Here is a 25,692-nt window from a genome sequence, read left to right on the forward strand (position 1 = left end):
CTCCTGTAAACATCTACCTGAAGGCTTGTTTTATCAGTTTTCCCAGAGCACAGAGTACTTCATTTGGATCACTGCACTGAATTCCTTTCAGGGTATATTGAGTAGAAGTGACTATAGTGGCTAGCGACTGAATTCTTACAGAACAAATAGCAAGGGACACTCCTTAGCTGGCAGTGCCCCCTCATAGTTACAAATTCAATCACGATTAAGGAGGCAGTTTATGGCCACTTTATTCCATAGTGAAAAGAATACCTTTTTCTCAGTCAGGCCAGTATTTTGATGATCTTCAGTGTGCTCTTACTGGACTCAGTTCAGTTCAGTTGCTCAGTCGTGTCCGACTCTTTGCAACCCCATGAATCGCAGCACACCAGGCCTCCCTGTCCATCACTAACTCCCAGAGTTCACTCAAACTCATGTCCATCGACTCGGTGATGCCATCCAGCCATCTCATCCTCTGTCTCCTCTTCTCCTCCTGCCCCCAATCCCTCCCAGCATCAGAGTCTTTTCCAAGGAGTCAACTCTTCACGTAAGGTGGCCAATGTACTGGAGTTTCAGCTTTAGCATCATTCCTTCCAAAGAAATCCCAGGGCTGATCTCCTTTAGGATGGACTGGTTGGATCTCCTTGCAGGCCAAGGGACTCTCAAGAGTCTTCAACACCACAGTTCAAAAGCATCAGTTCTTCGGCGCTCATCTTTCTTCATGGTCCAACTCTCACATCCATACATGACCACTGGAAAAACCATAGCCTTGACTAGATGGACTTTTGTTGGCAAAGTAATATCTCTGCTTTTCAATACATTATCTAGGTTGGTCATAACTTTCCTTCCAAGGAGTAAGCGTCTTTTAATTTCATGCCTGCAGTCACCATCTGCAGTGATTTTGGAGCCAAAAAAAGCCTGACACTGTTTCCACTGTTTCCCCATCTATTTCCCATGAAGTGATGGGACCAGATGCCACAATCTTCGTTTTCTGAATGTTGAGCTTTAAGCCAACTTTTTCACTCTCCTCTTTCACTTTCATCAAGAGGCTTTTTAGTTCCTCTTCACTTTCTGCTATAAGGGTGGTGTCATCTGCATATCTGAGGTTATTGAAATTTCTCCCTGCAATCTTGATTCCAGCTTGTGCTTCTTCCAGTCCAGCGTTTCTCATGATGTACTCTGCATATAAGTTAAATAAGCAGGGTGACAATATACAGCCTTGACGTACTCCTTTTCCTATTTGGAACCAGTCTGTTGTTCCATGTCCTAGGCACTGCTAATAGTAGCCAAAAGTCTTTGGCCCACATGTCTTTCAAATCTGTTTTAGTCCAAGTAAAATACCCTATGTTGCTTCTTCTCATATGTAGAGCTACACTATTACAATCTTGAGTTCATAAATAAATATATACATGTACAGCTCTTAAATAAATATATATGTTCAAGTTGCCTAGTCATCATTTTTATCAGAGGCTTATTCACACATTTAGTAATGCAAGAAATCACAATCTTGTAAAATAGGGCAAGTGCAAGTGACATAGCATGTAGCATTAATAGGGTCATAAGTAAATATTTAGGCCAAGAGTTTCAATTAGGTGTGATCCAGTATATTACCAGCTTATCTAACTCAAACTTACCTGTACAAATCACTATCTTAAAGGTAATGAAATACTTGTATTGTTCACAAGGCATCCAGCCTAATTCCCTAGTTTTATTAGGCTGACAATCCTTAGTTTAACTGTTCCCAATGTAAGGGAGCTTTTAAACTTAAATGATTTAAATAATCTGGTGGGAGTCATATAAATCCACCCTGTGACTGAAGGAGGGTCCCTCCTAATAATCAGCAAGTTATATTTGCTGACTGAAATTTTGTTTGTTATTATTGAGCTTGAGTAACTTTAAAAGAATATTCATACTATAGCCATGGGCAGAGAAAGCACCATTAATTGGTCAAGTGAGGGAGTCCAATCTAATAATATCAATAGTTGCTCAAACAGAACTATAGCTTTCTTCTGGAATAAATTTCCTAAGGGTCATCCAATTAGACCTGTGGAGAGGAGAAATCCACCAGGGTAACCCAGAAGTACTAGATGTAGGTAACTGATCATATGCCTAACAATTGGATTAATTTTTAAACTCTGTGTAAGATTTACCCCATGATAGAAAAACATGGATTTATGAAAAAGTCCAAGAAATTATCAAAATAATTATAATATATAATTATATCCATATTTCTATAATTATAATTATATAATATGACATTATTATCTAATGTAACTATTATGCTGAAAGTACTATAACTAATCATACAGGTCACATGGGGAATCTAGGGATAGCTGTCCACTTCTGATGTTGTCTTCTCTTTGTCTTGGTGGGAGTGTAGTTTCTCCTCTGTTTGAACTTTGTTTTAAGGTGAAGCTAAGGGCTCCAGTGCAAGAACTCTAAGTGGAAAATACAAATCCAAAAGTCAATTTCTTTTGTTTGTTCTGTGCACGAGCTAATCAAGATTATCTGACAAGTGTCCTTTGATGTAGGTTGGAGACAATTCTTTAAATTATGCCTTTCCAAAATGCATAATCTTCTGGTTATAGATCATGGGGCATCAAATATACAGAAATAAGCTTCAGAAATAAACATAGTGTCCTTTTAATAATTCAATTAAACTTTACAATAATATAACTTAACAACAGGGGTCTATCTCAGAAGTGAGTCTTGAGCAGTAAATACAGACCTAAATTAACAATACTAGAATTTAGTATCCATATATGTAATTTTTCTCTCTAAAATTATGCTGACTTCTATCAAATATAGTCAAATTAAGAGTAATTTGTTTGCAAAAATAAGTCTGCTTTCAGTAAACTTGGCCTGATTACTTATATAAGTGTAACTGAACATACAATCCTTTTAAAAATTGGTTTAGGTAGAACTTTTTATAAAGAATCTCAGATTGAATTTTTAAAAGGCTTCTTTCTCAAAGCGAGAAAAGTCATCCCAAGGGCATGCCATCAGATCCCACCTGTGATGCCTAAAGATCTGGATTAATGTCTCTCTTCTCAGTGTTTCGAGGTGTCTTCAGATTCCTGCAACTGTCAGGAAATGGACTTTCTTATTTACTTGATAAGTCTGCTAGCAACCTAAGGGTTTACAATTTTGGAGGGATCAGGTAGAAACAAAAGATACATGTTTCAGTTTTGCTTACAAAGGTATCACTAACCAAATTGCTGTAAGTCATAATTAGTTTAAGGGGAAAGGTTTCCTTATATCTGGAAAACAGATTAAAAAGCAGTAATATTTCAGACCAGAAAAACCATAAAATCTATAACCATGTTTATCAGTTCACTCATTCCTATGTAGCTAATCCTTGATCTTTTGTTAAGAGTTTTATAAAGTTTTTAAAAGCCTGCACTTGTCAAAAATCCTTTCTGTGAAACTTCTTGAAAATGAAGCATTTTTGCAAAGGCATCAATATCAAACAATAACTGTCTATGAACAACAAAGATTTTTAAAGACATGGTTAAAGATCCGATTCTGATGCAATTGACAAAGAAACTTCTTTACTGCTGTGACAGAACATTTTAAGATAATCAGAATTAAGACTGATAACATTTTACTATGACATACCAGATTCTTAGGAATTCCAATAATTTCTAGAGTATCTAAAACGATATAGCCTAAGGATGTTTATCACCATCCCTTTGAAATGCTTCCCATGCAGTTTAACATATGATATAAGCCTAGTTAGTTTAACATTTTTATCTTTGATAAAGAGAGAAAATGATTCCCTTAGGTGTTTCAGGACCTTTTGGAAAATCTCAAAGTAAGCTAAAGGTCAAATAAACTTCAAGTAGAATTTGATCTCTGGCAAGTTTGCCAAAAATATCAAAAGACTTTAAAAAAACACTTGGTCAGGTGGCATCACAGGTCACTGAAACAATACTTATTCATTTAACCAAGAAACAATAAAATATTTCAAAGGCAAATACAGAAAGTTATAAAAAATTACTTAAAATACAAAAAAAATCAACAATCTGTTACAAAAAGTAGATCAATATTCTTAAGAAAACTCTCCCCTCTTAATAGAGAGAAACCAAATTCAGGTTTTGTACCATTTTACCTTTAATATTGAAATTCATTTGCCCAATTAAATTAATTCTAACCTTAGTTCTGCCCAAACATAAAATCCTTTCTAAAGATATTTTTTCCTCTCAAACCTACAGTTTTCTATACTTACATAATCTATCTCTTCTTTCATATTTAGGGTTTCCCTGGTGGCTCAGAGGTTAAAGTGTCTGCCCGCAATGCGGGAGACCCAGGTTCGATCCCTGGGTTGGGAAGCTCCCATGGAGAAGGAAATGGCAACCCACTCCAGTATTCTTGCCTGAAGAATCCCTTGGAGAGAGGAGCCTAGTAGGCTACAGTCCATGGGGTCACAAAGAGTTGGACACGACTGAGCTACTTCACTTTCATACTTTCACTTTTCTTTCATATGTAGAAATAACTTGCATCAGAACAAAATTATTTTCTTTTTCCATTTAGGAAAAATACATTTTTATTTCTTATATCTTATTTTTATTTCTTATATCTTATTTTTATTTCTTATATCTTCTTCTTACTTGCATACAAATATGTTTTCCATAGTAACTTTATAGTCTAACTACTTAGAATTATCAAATTTTTTTAAATTTTATTTTATTTTTAACTTTACAATATTGCATTGGTTTTGCCATATATCAACATGAATCCACCACAGGTATACACGTGTTCCTCATCCTGAACCCTCCTCCCTCTTCCCTCCCCATACCATCCCTCTGGGTCATCCCAGTGCAAAAGCCCCAAGCATCCAGTATCGTGCATCGAACCTGGACTGGTGACTCATTTCATATATGATATTATACATGTTTCAATGCCATTCTCCCAAATCATCCCACCCTCTCCCTCTCCCACAGAGTCCAAAAGACTGTTCTACACATCAGTGTCTCTTTTGCTGTCTCATATACAGGGTTATTGTTACCATCTTTCTAAATTCCATATATATGTGTTAGTATACTGTATTGGAACTATCAAATTTTTAAAAATATTTATTTATTTGACTGCACTGGGTCTTCATTGGGGCATGCAGGATCTTTAGTTCCAGCAGGCAAACTCTTAGTTGGGGCACATGGGGTCTAGTTCCCTGACCAGGGATCAAACCCAGGTCCCTGCATTGAAACCACAGAGTCTTAATCACTGAACCACCAGAGAAGTCCTGAATTATCAACTTTCAAAAACCTTAATCTCTAGTGAAAACTGAGAAGCAAGCAATTACATACTGTCTTTTACATTAGCATCCCATAGATTGGCAAACTTAAAATACTATTTATAAAAACTGAAAGTACATCAAGGCTGTATATTGTCACCCTGCTTATTTAACTTATATGCAGAGTACATCATGTGAAATCCTGGGCCAGATGAAACACAAGCTGGAATCAAGATTGCTGGGAGAAATATCAATAACCTCAGATATGCAGATGACACCACCCTTATGGCAGAAAGCAAAGAGAAACTAAAGAACCTCTTGATGAAAGTGAAAGAGGAGAGTGAAAAAGCTGGCTTAAAACTGAATGTTCAAAAAATGAAGATCATGGCATCCAGTCCAATCACTTCATGGCAAATAGTTGGGGAAACAATGGAAACAGTGACAGACTTTATTTTCTTAGGCTCCAAAATCACTGCAGATGGTGACTGCAGCCATGAAATTATAAGACACTGGTTCCTTGGAAGAAAAGCTATAACCAACCTAGACAACATATTAAAAAACAGAGACATTACTTTGCCAACAAAGGACCATCTAGTCAAAGCTATGGTTTTTCCAGTAGTCATGTATGGATGTGAGACTTGGGCCATAAAGAAAGTTGAGTGATGAAGAATTGATGCTTCTGAACTGTAGTGTTGGAGAAGACACTTGAGAGTCCCTTGAACTTCAAGGAGATCCAACCAGTCCATTCTAAAGGAATGAATATTCAGTCCTGAATATTCAATCAAGGGACTCATGCTGAAGCTGAAGCTCCAATACTTTGGCCACCTGATGTAAAGAACTGACTCAATAGAAAAGACTGATGATGGGAAAGATTGAGGACTGGAGGAGAAGGGGACAAAAGAGGATGAGATGGTTGGATGGAATCACAGACTCGATGGACATGCATTTGAGCAAGCTTTGGGAATTGGTAATGGACAGGGAAGACTGTTGTGATGCAGTCCATGGGGTTGCAAGGATTCAAATACAACTAAGAGACTGAACCGAAGATCATGGCATCCAGTCCCATCATTTTATGGCAAATAGAAGGGGGCAAAGTGGAAGCAGTAATAGATTTTCTTTTCTTGAGTACCAAAATCATTGTGGACAGTGACTGCAGCCATGAAATTAAAAGACACTTGCTCTTTGGAAGAAAAGCTATGAGCAACCTAGACAATGTATTAAAAAGCAGAAACATCCCTTTGCTGCCAAAGGTCCATAGAGTCAAAGCTGTGGTTTTTCCAGTAGTCATGTGAGAGTTGGACCATAAAGAAGGCTGAACACTGAAGAACTGATGCTTTCAAATTGCAGTGCTGGAGAAGACTCTGGAGAGTCCCCTGGACTGCAGGAAGATCAAACCAGTCAAACCTAAAGGAAATTGACCCTGAATATTCACTGAAGGACTGATGCTGAAGCTGAATCTCCAGTACTTTGGCCACCTCATGCAAAGAGTTGACTCATTGGAAAAGACTGATGCTGGGAGGGATTGGGGGCAGGAGGAGAAGGGGACGACAGAGGATGAGATGGCTGGATGGCATCACTGACTCGATGGACATGAGTTTGAGTGAACTCCGGGAGTTGGTGATGGACAGGGAGGCCTGGCGTGCTGCGATTCATGGGGTCACAAAGAGTCGGACACGACTGAGTGACTAAACTGAACTGAACTGACTGATATATAAGTTTAAATAGCCAAACATGGCTACTGTGTTGGATGGCGCTTGACATAGACTATAAATAAACACCTTCAAGGTAGGCCTCCCCCTTTCATTCTCTATCCCTGAAAACTTGTTAGGGATTCGATGGGTATTGACTGAATAAAGTATGAAAGCACAAAGGCACAGAGAGAGACTGTTCATTGACTGAGGGACTGGGATTTTGGATGGGGGGAAGTCTCTTCAAAATGTGCATATGAGCTTCACAACTGGAGAATGGGAAATAGGCAAAGAGTGTTTTAAGTGAAAGAAATGATGAGTAAGAGCCAAGACAGGGACATAGAACCAAGGCTCTGTGATGTGCAGTAAGTGTACAATTCCATAGCACTGAATTTTCGGACAAGCTGTCTCCCACGGGAGCCCTCACTATGTCCTCAAGGCTCCCAAACAGCACAATGGATTTTTTCAATTTGAGCTATTCGACAGTTGCTACTCTAGAATCAACTTTGAGACCCCTTGAAGATACATCCCAGGTGAGGGATAATGCTCAGGCAGCAAACATGACTTTCCAGCTGCTTACTCCACAGGAAATGAAGCCCCAGTGCAGGCACAGAGAATGAGAGGATCAGACTCACCTTTGAGAAGGAATGCAGGGGCCACTATGGTGAGAAGCATGAGGACCTGTCAGGAAGCTACTGCAATATTTCTATCTGGAGGTGCTTCAGTCTGAAGAAGGCCTTGGTTGGAAGAGGCCCAAGTCTTAGAGCTTCCTCGACCTACTTGAACACAAGCTCCCTCTTGTTGCTGGGCCTTCACACATGCTGTGCCCTAAACTATTTGCTAAAAATCAACCCATCCATAAAACCAAGAGGTATGATTATATGTCTTTAACAGAAGAGAGGATGGAGAGCAGCTCAGGCCCTGGTTGTTTCAACACAGGACCAGCAGGACTTCTTGCAGAGTGTGGAGTAACAGCCTAAAGATGACTCCAAGAAATGTGGCCTGAGGAACTGGAAAGACTGGAGGTGCCACCAACTGAGACAGCAGTAGCTGTGTGTAACAATTTGGGAGGAAATATTGTGGACTTCAGACACGTTGAGTTTCAGATTTCTCAGACACCCAAGTAAAAACTGTTCAGGAGAGGGGATTTGGACTGAAAATACTTATCTGAGAGACATCAGCCTAGAAATGGGATTTTAAAGCCACAAAGTTGATGCTCAGGGGATGTCCTTGGCTTAGAGACTAGGTCCTGGGGCCTTGTGCAAGAGTAGGAGGTGGAAGACGCATCATCACACATAGAAACAAGCCAATGAAGCAGGAGGAAAGGTAAAAAGTAAATGGGATCCTACTGCAGCCAAGTGAAACAAATGCATTAACAAAGAGGCAATGATCATGAATCAAATGCCACAAAGGCAAGGAATGAGATTTGCCTATAGGACAGAGCAACCTGGAGATCATTAATGACCTTAATAAAAGCAGTTTCAGTAAAGAATAGTTGAATGACTGTTCACTTTCCTAATCTATGTTACATCTCAAGAAAAGGGTTTACAAGGAAAGGGAAAATCAAAAGAGAATTAAAAATTGAAGTCAGGGAACTCTTTTAAGGAATTTTGTGACAAAAAATAAAAGGAAGGGGGAGTTTGGAGGTAGGGTTAAGAGACAGATGATAAAAATAACAGCATGTTTGTATGATCTGGAGATGCCTCAGTGGAAGAATTGATTTGGGCAAGTCAAAAATGCATGGAGCAATAGAGGGACAGAATTCACTGTCCGATTAGGGGATTCTACTGAGACATGACTGGGGATAGCACATCTTCAAGAGCAAATGGATGAGGGACTCAAACATGATCATTTGGAAATGCTGAGGTGCCACTGGAAACCAAGGGGTCATGAAAGCAAGATCAGCCCAGGAGGTGCCTCTGGAAAGCAAGGGGTCATGAAAGCAAAGCCCAGGAGGCCAATGCTCTCCAGCTATCTGCGATTGCCAACTATGAGGAAGAACCCACATCAGATAGATCAGATCAGATCAGTCGCTCAGTCGTGTCCGACTACTTGCGACCCCATGAATCGCAGCACGCCAGGCCTCCCTGTCCATCACCATCTCCCGGAGTTCACTCAGACTCATGTCCATTGAGTCAGTGATGCCATCCAGCCATCTCATCCTCTGTCGTCCCCTTCTCCTCTTGCCCCCAATCCCTCCCAGCATCAGAGTCTTTTCCAATGAGTCAACTCTTCACATGAGGTGGCCAAAGTACTGGAGTTTCAGCTTTAGCATCATTCCTTCCAAAGAAATCCCAGGGCTGATCTCCTTCAGAATGGACTGGTTGGATCTCCTTGCAGTCCAAGGGACTCTCAGGAGTCTTCTCTAACACCACAGTTCAAAAGCATCAATTCTTCAGCGATCAGCCTTCTTCACAGTCCAAATCTCACATCCATACATGATCACAGGAAAAACCATAGCCTTTACTAGACAAACCGTTGATGGCAAAGTAATGTCTCTACTTTTGAATATGCTATCTAGGTTGGTCATAACTTTCCTTCCAAGGAGTAAGTGTCTTTTAATTCCATGGCTGCAGTCACCATCTGCAGTGATTTTGGAGCCCCCAAAAATAAAGTCTGACACTGTTTCCACAGTTTCCCCATCTATTTCCCATGAAGTAATTGGACCGGATGCCATGATCTTCGTTTTCTGAATGTTGAGCTTTAAGCCAACTTTTTCACTCTCCACTTTCACTTTCATCAAGAAGCTTTTCAGTTCCTCTTCACTTTCTGCCATAAGGGTCGTGTCATCTGCATATCTGAAGTTATTGATATTTCTCCCAGCAATCTTGATTCCAGCTTGTGTTTCTTCCAGTCCAGCGTTTCTCATGATGTACTCTGCATATAAGTTAAATAAACAGGGTGACAATATACAGCCTTGATGTACTCCTTTTCCTATTTGGAACCAGTGTTTTGTTCCATGTTCAGTTCTAATTGTTGCTTCCTGACCTGCATACAAATTTCTCAAGAGGCAGATCAGGTGGTCAGAGGATAGCTATTTCTTAAATTTTCTCCAGTATTTAAATTTTCTCCAGTATTTAAATAATCCCATCAATTATATTCCCCATCTTAAAGCATTCAGGCGTTTCCTAAGACCAAAGCTGAAACTATAAAAGCTGCCCAGAAGAGACTTCCCAAGCTAGCCACACCCTTCCTTCTATCCCAAGCCTAACAAAAGTCCAAGCCAAAAGTTGTACTTGCTAATCTTTGCAAGATCAACTTTCTAACACATACAAGAATACTATCAAACCTGCAAAAGTCAGAAGCAAATATCAGGCTCCTCCTTTACATTTTACAAATATTTTAACTTTACAAACCACAGACATTGATGAACAAAATTGTTCACAGAGATACACATACTCCTATCCCCATTTCCTTGATACTATATAACACCCATCTGACAGATAAGGAGAGACTCAGCAAAGGGATGTATTGACTCTAAGTCACACAGCTTTTGTTTGTTTGTTCCCCTTGCATGCCTTGTGGGATTTTCATTTCCCAATCACAGATTGAATCCATGCCCTCTGCAGTGGAAGCTCTGAGTCCTACCACTGAATTTCCCACACAGCTTTCAAGTGAGCCTCAATGAGTATTCCTTCCTACAAAAGTGAAAGTGAAGTCTCTCAGTCCTGTCTGACTCTTTGCAACCCCATGAACTGTAGCCTACCAGGCTCCTCTGTCCATGGGATTTCCCAGAATAGTACTGGAGTAGATTGCCGTTTCCTTCTCCGGGGGATCTTCCAACCCAGGGATTGAACCCAGGTCTCCCGCAGTATAGACAGATGCTTTACCATCTGAGCCACCAGGGAAGTAGGTACCACACAATTCTGCTCAGGTTTCTTTTCCCCTCTCTTTCCCTCACTGAGGTTACCCAGGAAAAGCTTAAACAATTCCAATGTGTAAGTCCATGATTCTATTTAAATGAGGATTCGTCTCTCAAGAGATACAAATCCATTTTATATGAATGACCCAATTTCTATTGGTTCATTCATCATTGTATTAAGATTCCATATTTTACTGAGAAAGTTCAAGCAGCAAAGTTCCAGTTTTCTCTTCAGCATAAGACAAGATTGTACTTACAGGTGGATGCAAGTACATCCATCAATGTACTTGGATTCAATCAGTGATTGGGAAATCCCACAAGCCATGCAGGGGGACCAAAAAAACAAACAAAAGCTGTGTGACTAGAATCAGTACATCCCTTTGCTGAGCTGAAGAGAAGTACAGTGCTTTCCAGAGGATTGTACTTACAGGTGAGTTAGGAGGTAGTTTTCCAGCTTCTCTGGTGGTCTGTCACTGATTCTGTCTCTTTTCTCTTTATGGATAAAGATGGAATTCTAGTCATTATCTCTTTGCCACACTTTTCCAGAGAATGTTGGGAAGTATTTTTATTTTTTTTTAATTTAAATATATTTATTTTAATTGGAGGCTAATTACTTTACAATATTGGTTTTGCCACACATCAACATGAATCTGCCACAGGTGTAAACATGTTCCCCATCCTGAACCCCTCTCCTACCTCCCTCCCTGTACCATCCCTCTGGGTCATGCCAGTGCACCAGCCCCAAGCATCTTGTATCCTGCATCAAACCTGGACTGGTGATTCATTTCTTATATGATATTATACATGTTTCAATTCCATTCTCCCAAATCATCCCACCCTCTCCCTCTCCCACAGAGTCCAAAAGACTGTTCTATACATCTGTGTCTCTTTAAACTTCTCTAGTCTGCCAGTCTTTTTGCTGGATTTGATCCAGTCACTAAATAGATTACCTGGAGATTTTAGTGAGCTGGAATAGAATTTGCTCTCTGCTAGGCTGCTTTTATTTTTTTAATTGAAGTAGAGTGGATGTACAATATTATATAAGTTACAGGTGTATAATGTAGTGATTCACAATTTTTAAAGGTTATGCTCCATTTACAGCTATTATAAAGTTTGGCTGTTGTACAATATGTGTTGTACAGTATATCCTTGTAGCTTATTTTATACCTAGTGGTTAATATGTTTTAACCCCCTACTGTTGTTTCGTTTCCCCAATTCCCTCTCCCACTGGTAATCACTAGCTTGTTCTCTATATTTGTGAGTCTATTTCTTCATCAATTATATTGACTAGTCTGTTTTATCTTTTAGATTCCACATATAAGTGATTTCAGTAATACAGTATTTGTCTTTCTCTGACTTATTTCACTAAGCATGCTGCTGCTGCTGCTGCTGCTAAGTCACTTCAGTCGTGTCCAACTCTGTGCGACCCCATAGATGGCAGCCCACCAGGCTCCCCGTCCCTGGGATTCTCCAGGCAAGAACACTGGAGTAGGTTGCCATTTCCTTCTCCAATGCATGAAAGTGAAAAGTGAAAGTGAAGTCGCTCAGTCGTGTCTGACTCTTAGCGATCCCATGGACTGCAGCCCACCAGGCTCCTTCATCCATGGGATTTTCCAGGCAAGAGTACTGGAGTGGGGTGCCATTGCCTTCTCCGTTGTGTGTGTGTAGTGTAGTGTAATTAGGAATGGAGACTAATTCTTCAATATGACAGACAAGCAGTTTTCAACTCTGTTTGTACATTACAATTACCTAGAAAGTTTTTAGAACAATAAGGGCTTCCCTGGTGGCTCAGATAGTGAAGAACCTGCCTGCAATGCAAGAGACCCGAGTTTGATCCCTGAGTCAGGAAGATCCCCTAGAGAAGGGAATGGCCACCAACTCCAGTATTCCTTCCTGGAGAATTCCATGGACAGAGGAGCCTGGCGGGCTACAGTTCATGGGGTCACAAAGAGTCAGACACAACTGAGCAACTAACTCTTTCACTTTTTCACTATGATGAGACCTCATCCCCAACGATTCTGATGTATTTTCTCTGGGATAGACAAATATGTTTAAATGCCCTAGGTGATTCTAATAGGCAATCAGAGTTCAGAAGAACCAGGCTGAGTTATGAATAGCTCTGAGAGTAGACGCTGAGCTTATCATTCACTTCTGTAACCAATGGCCACCTAGAACCTGGGTGGAGTAGGTGCTCAATCAGCTGAAGTGTCACCGAAGATTCCCACCTTCTCCTACCCTACACATGATTCTTACCTTGAATTTTTTATCTTCTCTTTTCTATTAGAATACCCTAAGTAGAAATGCAAAGAAAAGTCCATTTAAAGTGCTTTAATAAAATAAATGAGATAAAAAACAAAACGGGCTAACAGGAGGCAAAGATTGTTTAGGGAAATCTGGTCTACTGGTTAAGATTGAATTACATCAAACCACTGATGTGTGTCTTGGTTTATTACATAAACTGTGGTAGAAAGTAATAAAGATGTATTTTCATATTTAGCAAATATAGGGAGTGCCTACTACATATCTGGTAGTATGCTAAGCACCAGGGACACAAAAAATAAATTATGAGCCCTGACATCATTAAGCTTGTCTTCCAATGTAGAGGCATTTAAGAAAGAAAAGTAAATAGAAAAAGTAAAATAATTTCAAACTGTGATGTGACAGAAAGAAAAGTACTGCAGCAAAAGATTATCATACTGAGTGAAATAAGACAGAGAAGGACAAACATCATATCATTTACATGTGAAAGCTAAAAACATTAAATAGCTTTATTTACAAAACAGAAACAGACTCACAGACACAGAAAACAAACTTGTGGTTGCCAAAGGGGAGAGGGGAGCAGAGATTAATTAGGAGTATGGAATAAACAGATACATACCGCTAAGATTATCTTAAGCTCAGTTCTGAAAGAAGAGAATGAGTCAGCCAAATGAAGAATCAGGATGAGCATTCTGGGTTGAGTAAAGCCCTGGTAAAGATGGTGATAAGTGGCTGAAACTGAAAGCACGACTGGAATAAAAGAGTGGCACAAGATAAGGTCTGAAATGGAGGCTGGGCTAGATATTATAGGACCCTTGAAGTCATAATCAGGAGCTTGGGTTTTATCCTAAGACATAAGAAATAATTGAAGGCCAGAAATATGATATAACTGGGTTTCAAGAAAATCACTTTGGTTGCTATGTGGGGGATGAACTAAAAGGAGGTATGAAAAAAAGAGCAGGTAAGGCATGAACTGCCTCAGAGTAAGGTAGTGACAGAGAGGCACAGAATCATGAATGAATTTTAGATATGTTTTGGGGAAAGTGCAGGAAGTGAAGCTGGATTGTGTGTAGTTGGGATTGTGTGTTAGGAGTGAAGAAGGAGAGAATTCAAGGAGGGCTTCTAGCTCAGGCAACCAGTTGGATGGTAGGGAAATACTCTGATGCAGACCCAGCAAGGTGGGGTAGGGTTTTAAAAAGGTGGAATATAGACTCCAGAGCTCCTTTTTGGACATGGTAAGGTGGGAGACAAATAAGTAGAGATAACACCTGAACAGCTGGACAGTCAGTACCAACACCCTTGAGTGCTGAAGACAGAAACTAAGGATGACATTTAAGTTTGTGGAAATATAGGTTATCATCATCCAGAGGGTATGGAGAGAGGAAAAACACCAGCTCTGGAGAATCTCAACACCTAAAGATCATGCTGAAGAAGAGAGAATTATAAAAATGACTGAAAAGGAGTGGCCAAAGTGAGAGTGGTGCTTCAGAAGTCAAGAGAAGGAAGACTTTTTTGGAACATGTGAGGGTCAACTTAGTTGACTATTAGTGAAAGATGGATGTACTGCAATGAAGACAGAGGTATCTCCTGGGTTTATCAAAATGGAGATCATTGAGCTTGAACTAAAACTACTTCCATGACAATTCAGGTGTAGAAGTTAAATGGGGCTGGAGGTGTTTGAAGAGCACAGAGGAATGAAATGTAGGAATAACTCATCTGAAATATGTCTGTGAAGGAGAGGAGAGAAACAGGAATAGCTGGAGAGAAATGTGTAAACTAGATCTTATTTTTATACTAATTAAAAAAGCATCAATAGGAATGGAGAAAGAGATGATTCTGGAGAAAGCAATCAAAGGAAGCAGGAAGTCATGGCTATGCCAAAGTAGTTGAAACAGGCTTTTAATACTTCATCAGTGCAGTGAGAAGGGAGGGAGGTTTGAGCAGCAGTGAAATATGTGATGCTCATCTCAGATACTGCACTAGGAAGATACAAGATTGCTGCACATTTCTGAGTGCCAATTTATGGCTTTGATGTCATGATTAAAAACCTGTCACCCTCGTTGTGTGATTTTCTCTAGCAGCTTCTAGGAAAAAGACCAATTTGTACACAACTTTCCCATCTATTCTTCTAAGTAGTCATGTTTTGAGTTTTGGCAGTAATCATATGTGTGTACAAAACATGACTTCTCCCACTCCTCATCAACCTCTTTCCACACCCTTTTACCCAAATCATAATGGTCCCTAATATCCAGGCCTTGGCAGAACTCAAAAAGTGGGTGTTATCATTGCTCCTTATCAACCTGTAGACTCCATATTCATGTGGTCAATTTCCAAACTCCACTGCTACCTCTCCATAAACTTGGGTAAGTGGGAGTGAGTAGCTTCTTCCTCTGAACAATTCATTTACCATTAATGGCAGAATAACAAAAAGGTAAGCAGGATAGCTCTGGTTTCAAATCCTCTATCAATTAACAGTGTCACGTTGGACTAAAAGTTACTTAACCTTTCAACACAATGGCTCTCCAAATGGTAAATGAGAACAATATTAGTACTTTTCTCAACAGGGTAATTATGAGGATTTAATGCACATAAAGCACTTGGAAGCATAATGCACATAAGCCACACAGGATGAGCAGCTCATCCCAGTTTTCCCTGGACTGTCCCAGTTTTAGCACTGAAAACCCACATATTCAGACTACCACTGCCCCCCTCTTCAGTTCTGGGAAGTTTTGGAATGGTTTGCAATCCTACACACAGTTGATGTTTATGGATGAGTAAGAAAGGCTACTAAAATAATAGAGGTATAAGGCCTTCACCTCTACCCCAAAGAGAAAAGAATATATCACAATTATTAAAGTACGTGAGGCTTTAGTAGTGATGGAAGTGTTTGGTCATTGATTTTGGTGATGGTTTCCTGAGTGAAATCATCTTCAAAAATTCATTAAGTTGGACACATTTTAAATATACTGTTTATTGCATATAAATTATACTTTAAAAAAAAATAAACATAAGTAAATTAGAAGTAAAACATTTGATGAGTGCTACAATGGAGGAAAATAGCAAATGCTGCAACCTTGACCATGACCCAGTGTTAAAGGAACCTGCTACCCCTCTTTAAAGAATCACACTTAAGAAATAAATAAGATAGAAAATGTATAGATGGAAGTGATTGTTGATTTATGAATTTAAAAGACTTATGTTCTTTACAAAATAAGAAAACAGGTACTAGAATCAACTTGCCTGAATCTGAATTCCAGCTTTGCCACTTACTGATTCTGAAACCTTCAGAAAATCTTGAACGTTTACCATCTCTAAATGTTACTCTCCTCTGCTGTAAAAAATGAGGATAACAGTACTACCTATGTTATAATATGGAGACAATGATAAATATAAAAATATGCTTGTTTCATGGTAAGCACTGAATAAAAATGAGCTATTATTAATCCTGTGGTTTGAAAGGACTAAAGAGTATTCATTCTAATCGATATAATCTAATAATCATAATATCTAGTTTGGGGTTGGTTCCTATATTAACAATTCCTTATCATAGGGAGAGAGAAGCACCATCAAATAACTTACATTTGAGAATTAAACCACCAGAGTTAAGAATCAGAGCCAGGAAAAAACATTTGGGGGGTGGTCCTAAGATGGCAGAGGAATAGGATGGGGAGACAACTTTCTCCCCCACAAATTCATCAAAAGAACATTTGAACACTGAGCAAATTCCACAAAACTTCTGAATGCTGGCAGAGGATATCAGACACCCAGAAAGGCAGCCCATTTTCTTCAAAAGGAGATTACACTCCTAAAGGCAACTCCCAGCAGAGAAGCAACCCAGATGCTCGCATCAGCCACTACCAAGCAGGGGCTGGACAGGGAGGCACAGGTGCATTGTTTAGGGTAAGGACTGGGCCTGAATGCCCCAAGGGCAATCTGAGGGAACTAACTTGAGATAGCTTCCCAGACTGTGGGATAGCTATATACGAAAAGCCCTAACCTAAGACATCACTCATGAACAGTATGAAAGGACAAAATGATTGGATACTGAAAGAGGAACTTCCCAGGTCAGTAGATGCCCAATATGCTACTGGAGATCAGTGGAGAAATAACTCCAGAAAGAATGAAGGGATGGAGCCAAAGCAAAAACAATACCCAGCTGTGGATGTGACTGGTGATAGAAGCAAGGTCTGATGCTATAAAGAGCAATATTGCATAGGAACCTGGAATGTCAGGTCCATGAATCAAGGCAAATTGGAAGTGGTCAAACAAGAGATGGCAAGAGTAAATGTCGACATTCTAGGAATTAGCGAACTGAAATGGACTGGAATGGGTGAATTTAACTCAGATGACCATTATATCTACTACTTCGGGCAGGAATCCCTCAGAAGAAATGGAGTGGCCATCATGGTCAACAAAAGAGTCCGAAATGCAGTACTTGACAGAATGATCTCTGTTCGTTTCCAAGGCAAACCATTCAATATCACAGTAATCCAAGTCTATGCCCCAACCAGTAACGCTGAAGAAGCTGAGGTTGAACGGTTCTATAAAGACCTACAAGACCTTTTAGAACTAACACCCAAAAAAAGATGTCCTTTTCATTATAGGGGACTGGAATGCAAAAGTAGGAAGTCAAGAAACACCTGGAGTAACAGACAACTTTGGCCTTGGAATACGGAATGAAGCAGGGCAAAGACTGATAGAGTTTTGCCCAGAAAATGCACTGGTCATAACAAACACCCTCTTCCAACAACACAAGAGAAGACTATACATGGACATCACCATGTGGTCAACACCGAAATCAGATTGATTATATTCTTTGCAGCCAAAGATGGAGAAGCTCTATACAGTCAGCAAAAACAAGACCGGGAGCTGACTGTGGCTCAGATCATGAACTCCTTATTGCCAAGTTCAGACTTAAATTGAAGAAAGTAGGGAAAACCACTAAACCATTCAGGTATGACCTAAATCAAATCCCTTATGATTATACAGTGGAAGTGAGAAATAGATTTAAGAGCCTAGATCTGATAGATAGAGTGCCTGATGAACTATGGAATGAAGTTCGTGACATTGTACAGGAGACAGAGATCAAGACCGTCCCCATGGAAAAGAAATGCAAAAAAAGCAAAATGGCTGTCTAGGGAGACCTTACAAATAGCTGTGAAAAGAAGAGAAGCGATAAGCAAAGGAGAAAAGGAAAGATATAAGCATATGAATGCAGAGTTCCAAAGAATAGCAAGAAGAGATAAGAAAGGCTTCCTCAGCGATCAATGCAAAGAAATACAGGAAAACAACAGAATGGAAAGACTAGAGATCTCTTCAAGAAAATTAGAGATACCAAGGGAACATTTCATGCAAAGATGGGCTCCATAAAGGACAGAAATAGTATGGACCTAACAGAAGCAGAAGATATTAAGAAGAGATGGCAAGAATACACAGAAGAACTGTACAAAAAAGATCTTCACAACCCAGATAATCACGATGGCGTGATCACTGACCTAGAGCCAAACATCCTGGAATGTGAAGTCAAGTGGGCCTTAGAAAGCATCACAACAAACAAAGCTAGTGGATGTGATGGAATTCCAGTTGAGCGATTTAAAATCCTGAAAGATGACGCTGTGAAAGTGCTGCACTCAATATGCCAGCAAATTTGGAAAACTCAGCAGTGGCCACAGGACTGGAAAAGGTCAGTTTTCATTCCAATCCCAAAGAAAGGCAATGCCAAACAATGCTCAAACTACTGCACAATTACACTCATCCCACACGCTAGTAAAGTAATGCTCAAAATTCTCCAAGCCAGGCTTCAGCCATATGTGAACCGTGAACTTCCTGATGTTCAAGCTGGTTTTAGAAAAGGCAGAGGAACCAGAGATCAAATTGCCAACATCCACTGGATCATGGAAAAAGCAAGAGAGTTCCAGAAAAACATCTTTCTGCTTTATTGACTATGCCAAAGCCTTTGACTGTGTGGATCACAATAAACTGTGGAAAATTCTGAAAGAGATGGGAATACCAGACCACCTGACCTGCCTCTTGAGAAACCTGTATGCAGGTCAGGAAGCAACAGTTAGAACTGGACATAGAACAACAGACTGGTTCCAAATAGGAAAAGAAGTATGTCAAGGTTGTGTATTGTCACCCTGTTTATTTAACTTATATTCAGAGTACATCATGAGAAATGCTGGACTGGAAGAAACACAAGCTGGAATCAAACTTACCGGGAGAAATATCAATAACCTCAGATATGCAGATGACACCACCCTTATGGCGGAAAGTGAAGAGGAACTCAAAAGCCTCTTGATGAAAGTGAAAGTGGAGAGTGAAAAAGTTGGCTTAAAGCTCAACATTCAGAAAATGAAGATCATGGCATCCGGTTCCATCACTTCATGGGAAATAGATGGGGAAACTGTGGAAACAGTGTCAGACTTTATTTTTCTGGGCTCCAAAATCACTGCAGATGGTGACTGCAGCCATGAAATTAAAAGACGCTTACTCCTTGGAAGGAAAGTTATGACCAACCTAGACAGCATATTCAAAAGCACAGACATTACTTTGCCAACAAAGGTCCGTTTAGTCAAGGCTATGGTTTTTCCTGTGGTCATGTATGGATGTGAGAGTTGGACTGTGAAGAAGGCTGAGAGCCGAAAAATTGATGCTTTTGAACTGTGGTGTTGGAAAAGACTCTTGAGAGTCCCTTGGACTGCAAGGAGATCCAACCAGTCCATTTTGAAGGAGATCAGCCCTGGGATTTCTTTGGAAGGAATGATGCTAGAGATCCAACCAGTCCATTTTGAAGGACATCAGCCCTGGGATTTCTTTGGAAGGAATGATGCTAAAGCTGAAACTCCAGTACTTTGGCCACCTCATCCAAAGAGTTGACTCATTGGAAAAGACTCTGATGCTGGGAAGGATTGAGGGCAGGAGGAGAAGGGGACGACAGAGGATGAGATGCCTGGATGGCATCACTGACTCGATGGATGTGAGTCTGGGTGTACTCCGGGAGTTGGTGATCGACAGGGAGGCCTGGCGTGCTGTGATTCATGGGGTCGCAAAGAGTCAGACACACTGAGCGACTGAACTGAACTGAACTGAAGACATCACCAGACCCACTCACAGAACAAAGGACTGAGTAGAACTAGCCAGCTGCGGACTGGCCCATCCCCCACCAGAGACAAGCAGGGGAGGGCAGCCAGAGCCAGAAGGGGGCAATCACGACCCCAGAGAGGCATCCTCTACCAAACTGCAAGCAGGCTTCACTGCTAACCAAGACTTCTTGGGATTTTGGATGGTCAATCCACTGGGAGGATCACAACCAGAGATCAGCTTCCCAGAAGAGATATACGGCTCACCTGAGAAGGCGCGGCCGCTGTACACCCAGAGCACCGAGCGACGGATGGGGAGGCGATAAAATGCCACCTCCAAAGGGGGATGGGGGACTGAGCTCACCAAACACCTGGTCACCTGAGCTGCTCGGACCTGGGAAGTGCACAAAATGCAGCCCCAACCAAGTCTGAGCTTTTGTGGACTACCTGAGAACCTGAACCTGAGCGGCTTAGACCTGGGCAGTGCATGCAACCCAGGGCCTGCTACAGACAGTTCCCCACAGAGCAACCTAGAGCCTGAGCAGTGTAGACTGGGAAAGCACACACGCCGTGAGCAGGGGCAAACCTAGTGTGGCTGAGACACTGCGAGCACTCCCCACACATGCCAGTGATATTTGTTTGCAGTGTTCCTCCCTCCCCACAGCACGACTGAACAAGTGAGCCTAAAAAAACTGACCACCACCACCCCCTTGTGTCAGCGTAGAAATTAGACACTGAAGAGACCAGCAAACAGAAGAAGCTAAAATAAACAGAAAGAACCGCTTTGGAAGTGAGAGGTGCAATAGATTAAAACACTGTAGTTAGCACCAACTACATAGGAAGGGGCCTATAGATCTTGAAGAAGTATAAGCCGGAGCAAGGAACTATCTGAAAATGAACTGCCCCAAACTGTCTGCAACAGCTCCAGAGAAAGTCCTAGATATATTTTTTACTATTATCATTTTATAAATTTTCATAAAATTTTTTATATTTTTAAGTCCTATATTACTCCTTTAATTTTTATTTTTATAACCTACTACTACTACTAAGTCGCTTCAGTCATGTCCGATTCTGTGTGACCCCAGAGAGGGCAACCCACCAAGCTCCCCCGTCCCTGGGATTCTCAAGGCAAGAACACTGGAGTGGGTTGTCATTTCCTTCTCCAATGCATGAAAGTGAAAAGGGAAAGTGAAGTCACTCAGTCGTGTCTGACTCTTTGCAACCCCATGGACTGCAGCCTACTAGGCTCCTCCATCCATGGGATTTTCCAGGCAAGAGTACTGGAGTGGGGTGCCATTGCCTTCTCCGTTATAACCTAATATTACCTTGCAAAAAAAAAAAAAAAAAAAACCTTATTTTCAAAGCAAACTTCATATATATCTATATATTTTTTTATAATTTTGTGACTTTGTTTTGTTTTTTTAATATTGTATTTTTGAGAATCTAGCCTCTACTCCAGATTTTTAATCTTTGCTTTTTGGTATTTGTTATCCATTTTGTACATTTAAGAACCCAATCTTCAGTACCCATTTTTACTTGGGAATGAGATTACTGGCCTGATTGCTCTCTCCCCCTTTTGACTCTCCTTTATGTCTACCAGGTCGCCTCTATCTCCTCCTTTCCCCTTCTCTTCTCTACCCAACTCTGTGAATCTCTTTGTGTGTTCCAGGCTGTGGAGAACACTTAGAGAACTGATTACTGGCTGGATCTGTCTCTCTCCTTTTGATTCCGCCTATTATCCTCCTGGCCACCTCTGTCTCCTTCCTTCCTCTTCTCTTCTCTGTGTAACTCCATGAACATCTGTAAGGGATCCAGACTGTGGAGAGCACATAGGAAGTGATTACTGGCTAGCTTGCTCTCTCCCCTTTTGATTCCCACTCTTCTCCAAACCCACTGACATCTCAAAACCCACTACTGGACACTTCATTGCACTCCAGAGAGAAGAAATCCAGCTCCACCCACCAGAACACTGACACAAGTTTCCCTAACCAGGAAACCTTGACAAGCCACCCATCCAACCCCACCCACAGCGAGGAACCTCCAAAATAAAGAGGAACCACAAACTGCCAGAATATGGAAAGGCCACCCCAAACACAGCATTATAAACAAGATGAAATGGCAGAAAAATACTCATCAGGTAAAGGAACAGGATAAATGCCCATCAAACTAAAAAAAGAGGAAGAGATAGGGAATCTACCTGATAAAGATTTCCAAATAATGATAGTGAAAATGATCCAAAATCTTGAAAACAAAACGGAGTCACAGATAAATAGCCTGGAGACAAGGATTGGGAATATGCAAGAAATGTTGAACAAGGACCTGGAAGAAATAAAAGAGACAATATATAATGAATAATGAAATAAATGAGATCAAAAACCCTCTAGAGGGGACCAGCAGTAGAATAATGGAGGCAGAAGATAGGATAAGTGAGGTAGAAGGCGTGTTAGAAATAAATGAAACAGAGAGGAAAAAAGAAAAAAGAATTAAAAGAAATGAGGACAAACTCAGAGACCTCTGGGACAATGTTAAACACCCCAACATTCGAATCATAGGAGTCCCAGAAGAAGAAGACAAACAGAAAGACCATGAGAAAATACTTGAGGAGATAATAGTTGAAAACTTCCCTAAAATGGGGAAGGAAATAGTCACCCAAGTCCAAGAAACCCAGAGAGTCCCAAACAGGATAAACCCAAAGCGAAACACCCCAAGACACATATTAATCAAATTAACAAAGATCAAACACAAAGAAAAAATATTAAAAGCAGCAAGGGAAAAACAACAAATAACACACAAGGGGATTCCCATAAGGATAACAGCTGATCTTTCAATAGAAACTCTTCAGGCCAGAAGGGAATGGCAGGACATACTTAAAGTGATGAAAGAGGAAAAACCTACAGCCCAGATTACTGTACCCAGCAAGGATCTAATTCAAATATGAAGGAGAAATCAAAAGCTTTACAGACAAGCAAAAGCTCAGAGAATTCAGCACCACCAAACCAGCTCTCCAACAAATGCTAAAGGATCTTCTCTAGACAGGAAACACAGAAAGGGTGTATAAACTCGAACCCAAAACAACAAAGTAAATGGCATTGGGATCATACTTATCAATAATTACCTTAAATGAAAATGGGTTGAATGCCCCAACCAAAAGACAAAGAGTGGCTGAATGGATACAAAAACAAGACCCCTATATATTTTGTCTACAAAAAAAACCCACCTCAAAACAAGGGACACATACAGACTGAAAGTGAAGGGATGGAAAAAGATATTCCATGCAAATAGAGACCAAAAGAAAGCAGGAGTAGCAATACTCATATCAGATAAAATAGGCTTTAAAACAAAGGCTGTGAAAGGAAACAAAGAAGGACACTACATAATGATAAAAGGATCAATCCAAGAAGAAGATATAACAATTATAAATATATATGCATCCAACATAGGACCACCACACTATGTAAGACAAATGCTAACAAATATGAAAGGGAAATCAACAGTAACACAATAACAGTGGGAGACTTTAATACCCCACTCTCACCTATGGATAGATCAAATAAACAGAAAATTAACAAGGAAACACAAACTTTAAATGATACAATAGACCAGTTAGATATCTATAGGACATTTCACCCCAAAACAATGAATTTCACCCTTTTCTCAAGTGCACATGGAACCTTCTCCAGGATAGATCACATCCTGGGCCATAAGTCTAGCCTTGGTAAATTCAAAAAAATTTAAACCATTTAAAGCATCTTTTCTGACCACAATGCACTAAGATTAGATGTCAACTACAGGAGAAAAACTATTAAAAATTCCAACATATGGAGGCTGAACAACACGCTGCTGAATAACCAACAAATCACAGGAGAAATCAAAAAAGAAATCAAAATATGCATAGAAACTAATGAAAATGAAAACACGACAACCCAAAACCTGTGGGACACTGTAAAAGCAGTGCTAAGGGGAAGGTTCATAGCAATACAGGCACACCTCAGGAAACAAGAAGATGTCAAATAAATAACCTAACTCTACACCTAAAGTAACTAGAAAAGAAAGAAATGTAGAACCCCAGGGTTAGTAGAAGGAAAGAAACCTTAAATATTAGGGCAGAAATAAATGCAAAAGAAACAAAAGAGACCATAGCAAAAATCAAAAAGCCAAAAGCTGGTTCTTTAAGAGGATAAATAAAGTCGACAAACCATTAGCCAGACTCATCAAGAAACAAAGGGAGAAGAATCAAATCAATAAACTTAGAAATAGAAATGGAGAGATCACAACAGACAACACAGAAATACAAAGGATCATAAGAGACTACTATCAGCAACTATATGCCAATAAAATGAACAGCTTGGAAGAAATGGACAAATTCTTAGAAAAGTACAACTTTCCAAAACTGAACCAGGAAGAAATAGAAAATCTTAACAGACTCATCACAAGCACGGAAATTGAAACTGTAATCAGAAATCTTCCAGCAAACAAAAGCCCAGGGCCAGTCGGCTTCACAGCTGAATTCTACCAAAAATTTAGAGAAGAGCTAACACCTATCCTACTCAAACTCTTCCAGAAAATTGCAGAGGAAGGTAAACTTCCAAACTCATTCTATGAGGCCACCATCACCCTAATACCAAAACCTGACAAAGATCCCACAAAAAAAGAAAACTACAGGCCAATATCACTGATGAACATAGATGCAAAAATCCTTAACAAAATTCTAGCAATCAGAATCCAACAATACATTAAAAAGGTCATACACCATGACCAAGTGGGCTTTATCCCAGGGATGCAAGGATTCTTCAATATCCACAAATCAATCAATGTAATACACCACATTAACAAATTGAAAAATAAAACCATATGATTATCTCAATAGATGCAGAGAAAGCCTTTGACAAAATTCAACATCCATTTATGATAAAAAAAAAAACTCTCCAGAAAGCAGGAATAGAAGGAACATACCAAAACATAATAAAAGGTATATATGACAAACCCACAGCAAACATTATCCTCAATGGTGAAAAATTGAAAGCATTTCCCCTAAAGTCAGGAACAAGACAAGGGTGCCCACTTTCACCATTACTATTCAACATAGTTTTGGAAGTTTTGGCCACAGCAATCAGAGCAGAAAAAGAAATAAAAGGAATCCAAATTGGAAAAGAATGGAGTATTACTCAGCCATTAAAAAGAATGCATTTGAATCAGTTCTAATGGGTTGGATGAAACTGGAGCCTATTATACAGAGTGAAATAAGCCAGAAAGAAAAACACCAATATCTATACTAATGCATATATATGGAATTTAGAAAGATGGTAATAATAACCCTATATGTGAGACAGCAAAAGAGACACAGATGTATAGAACAGTCTTTTGGACTCTGTGGGAGAGGGCGAGGGTGGAATGATTTGGGAGAAGGGCATTGAACCATGTATATTATCATATGTGAAATGAATCACCAGTACAAGTTCAATGCATGAGACAGTGTTCTTGGGGCTGGTGCACTGGGATGACCTAGAGGGATGGGATAGGGAGGAAGGTGGGAGGGGGGTTCAAGATGGGAACACATGTACACCCATGATGGATTCATGTCAATGTATGGCA

The 25,692-nt window shown here is 40.1% G+C and overlaps 1 protein-coding gene across 6 annotated transcripts in view; it reads right to left on the minus strand.

Annotated features, from left to right (window-relative positions):
- Positions 1–2,291: 2,291 nt before the first annotated feature.
- Positions 2,292–25,692, minus strand: part of LOC129636786 (hepatitis A virus cellular receptor 1-like) — a 52,324-nt gene continuing 28,923 nt past the window's right edge. For 3 of the 6 annotated variants that reach the window (XM_055560482.1, XM_055560488.1, XM_055560471.1), the window contains 2 exons: positions 22,298–22,419; positions 21,518–21,916 (listed from right to left, as the gene is read on the minus strand). In XM_055560482.1, the coding sequence (XP_055416457.1) occupies positions 21,735–21,916; positions 22,298–22,419 (304 nt within the window). In that variant the 3' untranslated portion in view covers positions 21,518–21,734. Of the gene's footprint in view, positions 2,418–2,992; positions 3,111–21,517; positions 21,917–22,297; positions 22,420–25,692 lie in introns of those variants that run through there. The other 3 variants (XR_008707126.1, XM_055560466.1, XM_055560464.1) reach the window with 3 other exon arrangements.

Source organism: Bubalus kerabau, chromosome 1, assembly GCF_029407905.1.
Source record: "Bubalus kerabau isolate K-KA32 ecotype Philippines breed swamp buffalo chromosome 1, PCC_UOA_SB_1v2, whole genome shotgun sequence".
NCBI classification, from domain to species: domain Eukaryota; kingdom Metazoa; phylum Chordata; class Mammalia; order Artiodactyla; family Bovidae; genus Bubalus; species Bubalus kerabau.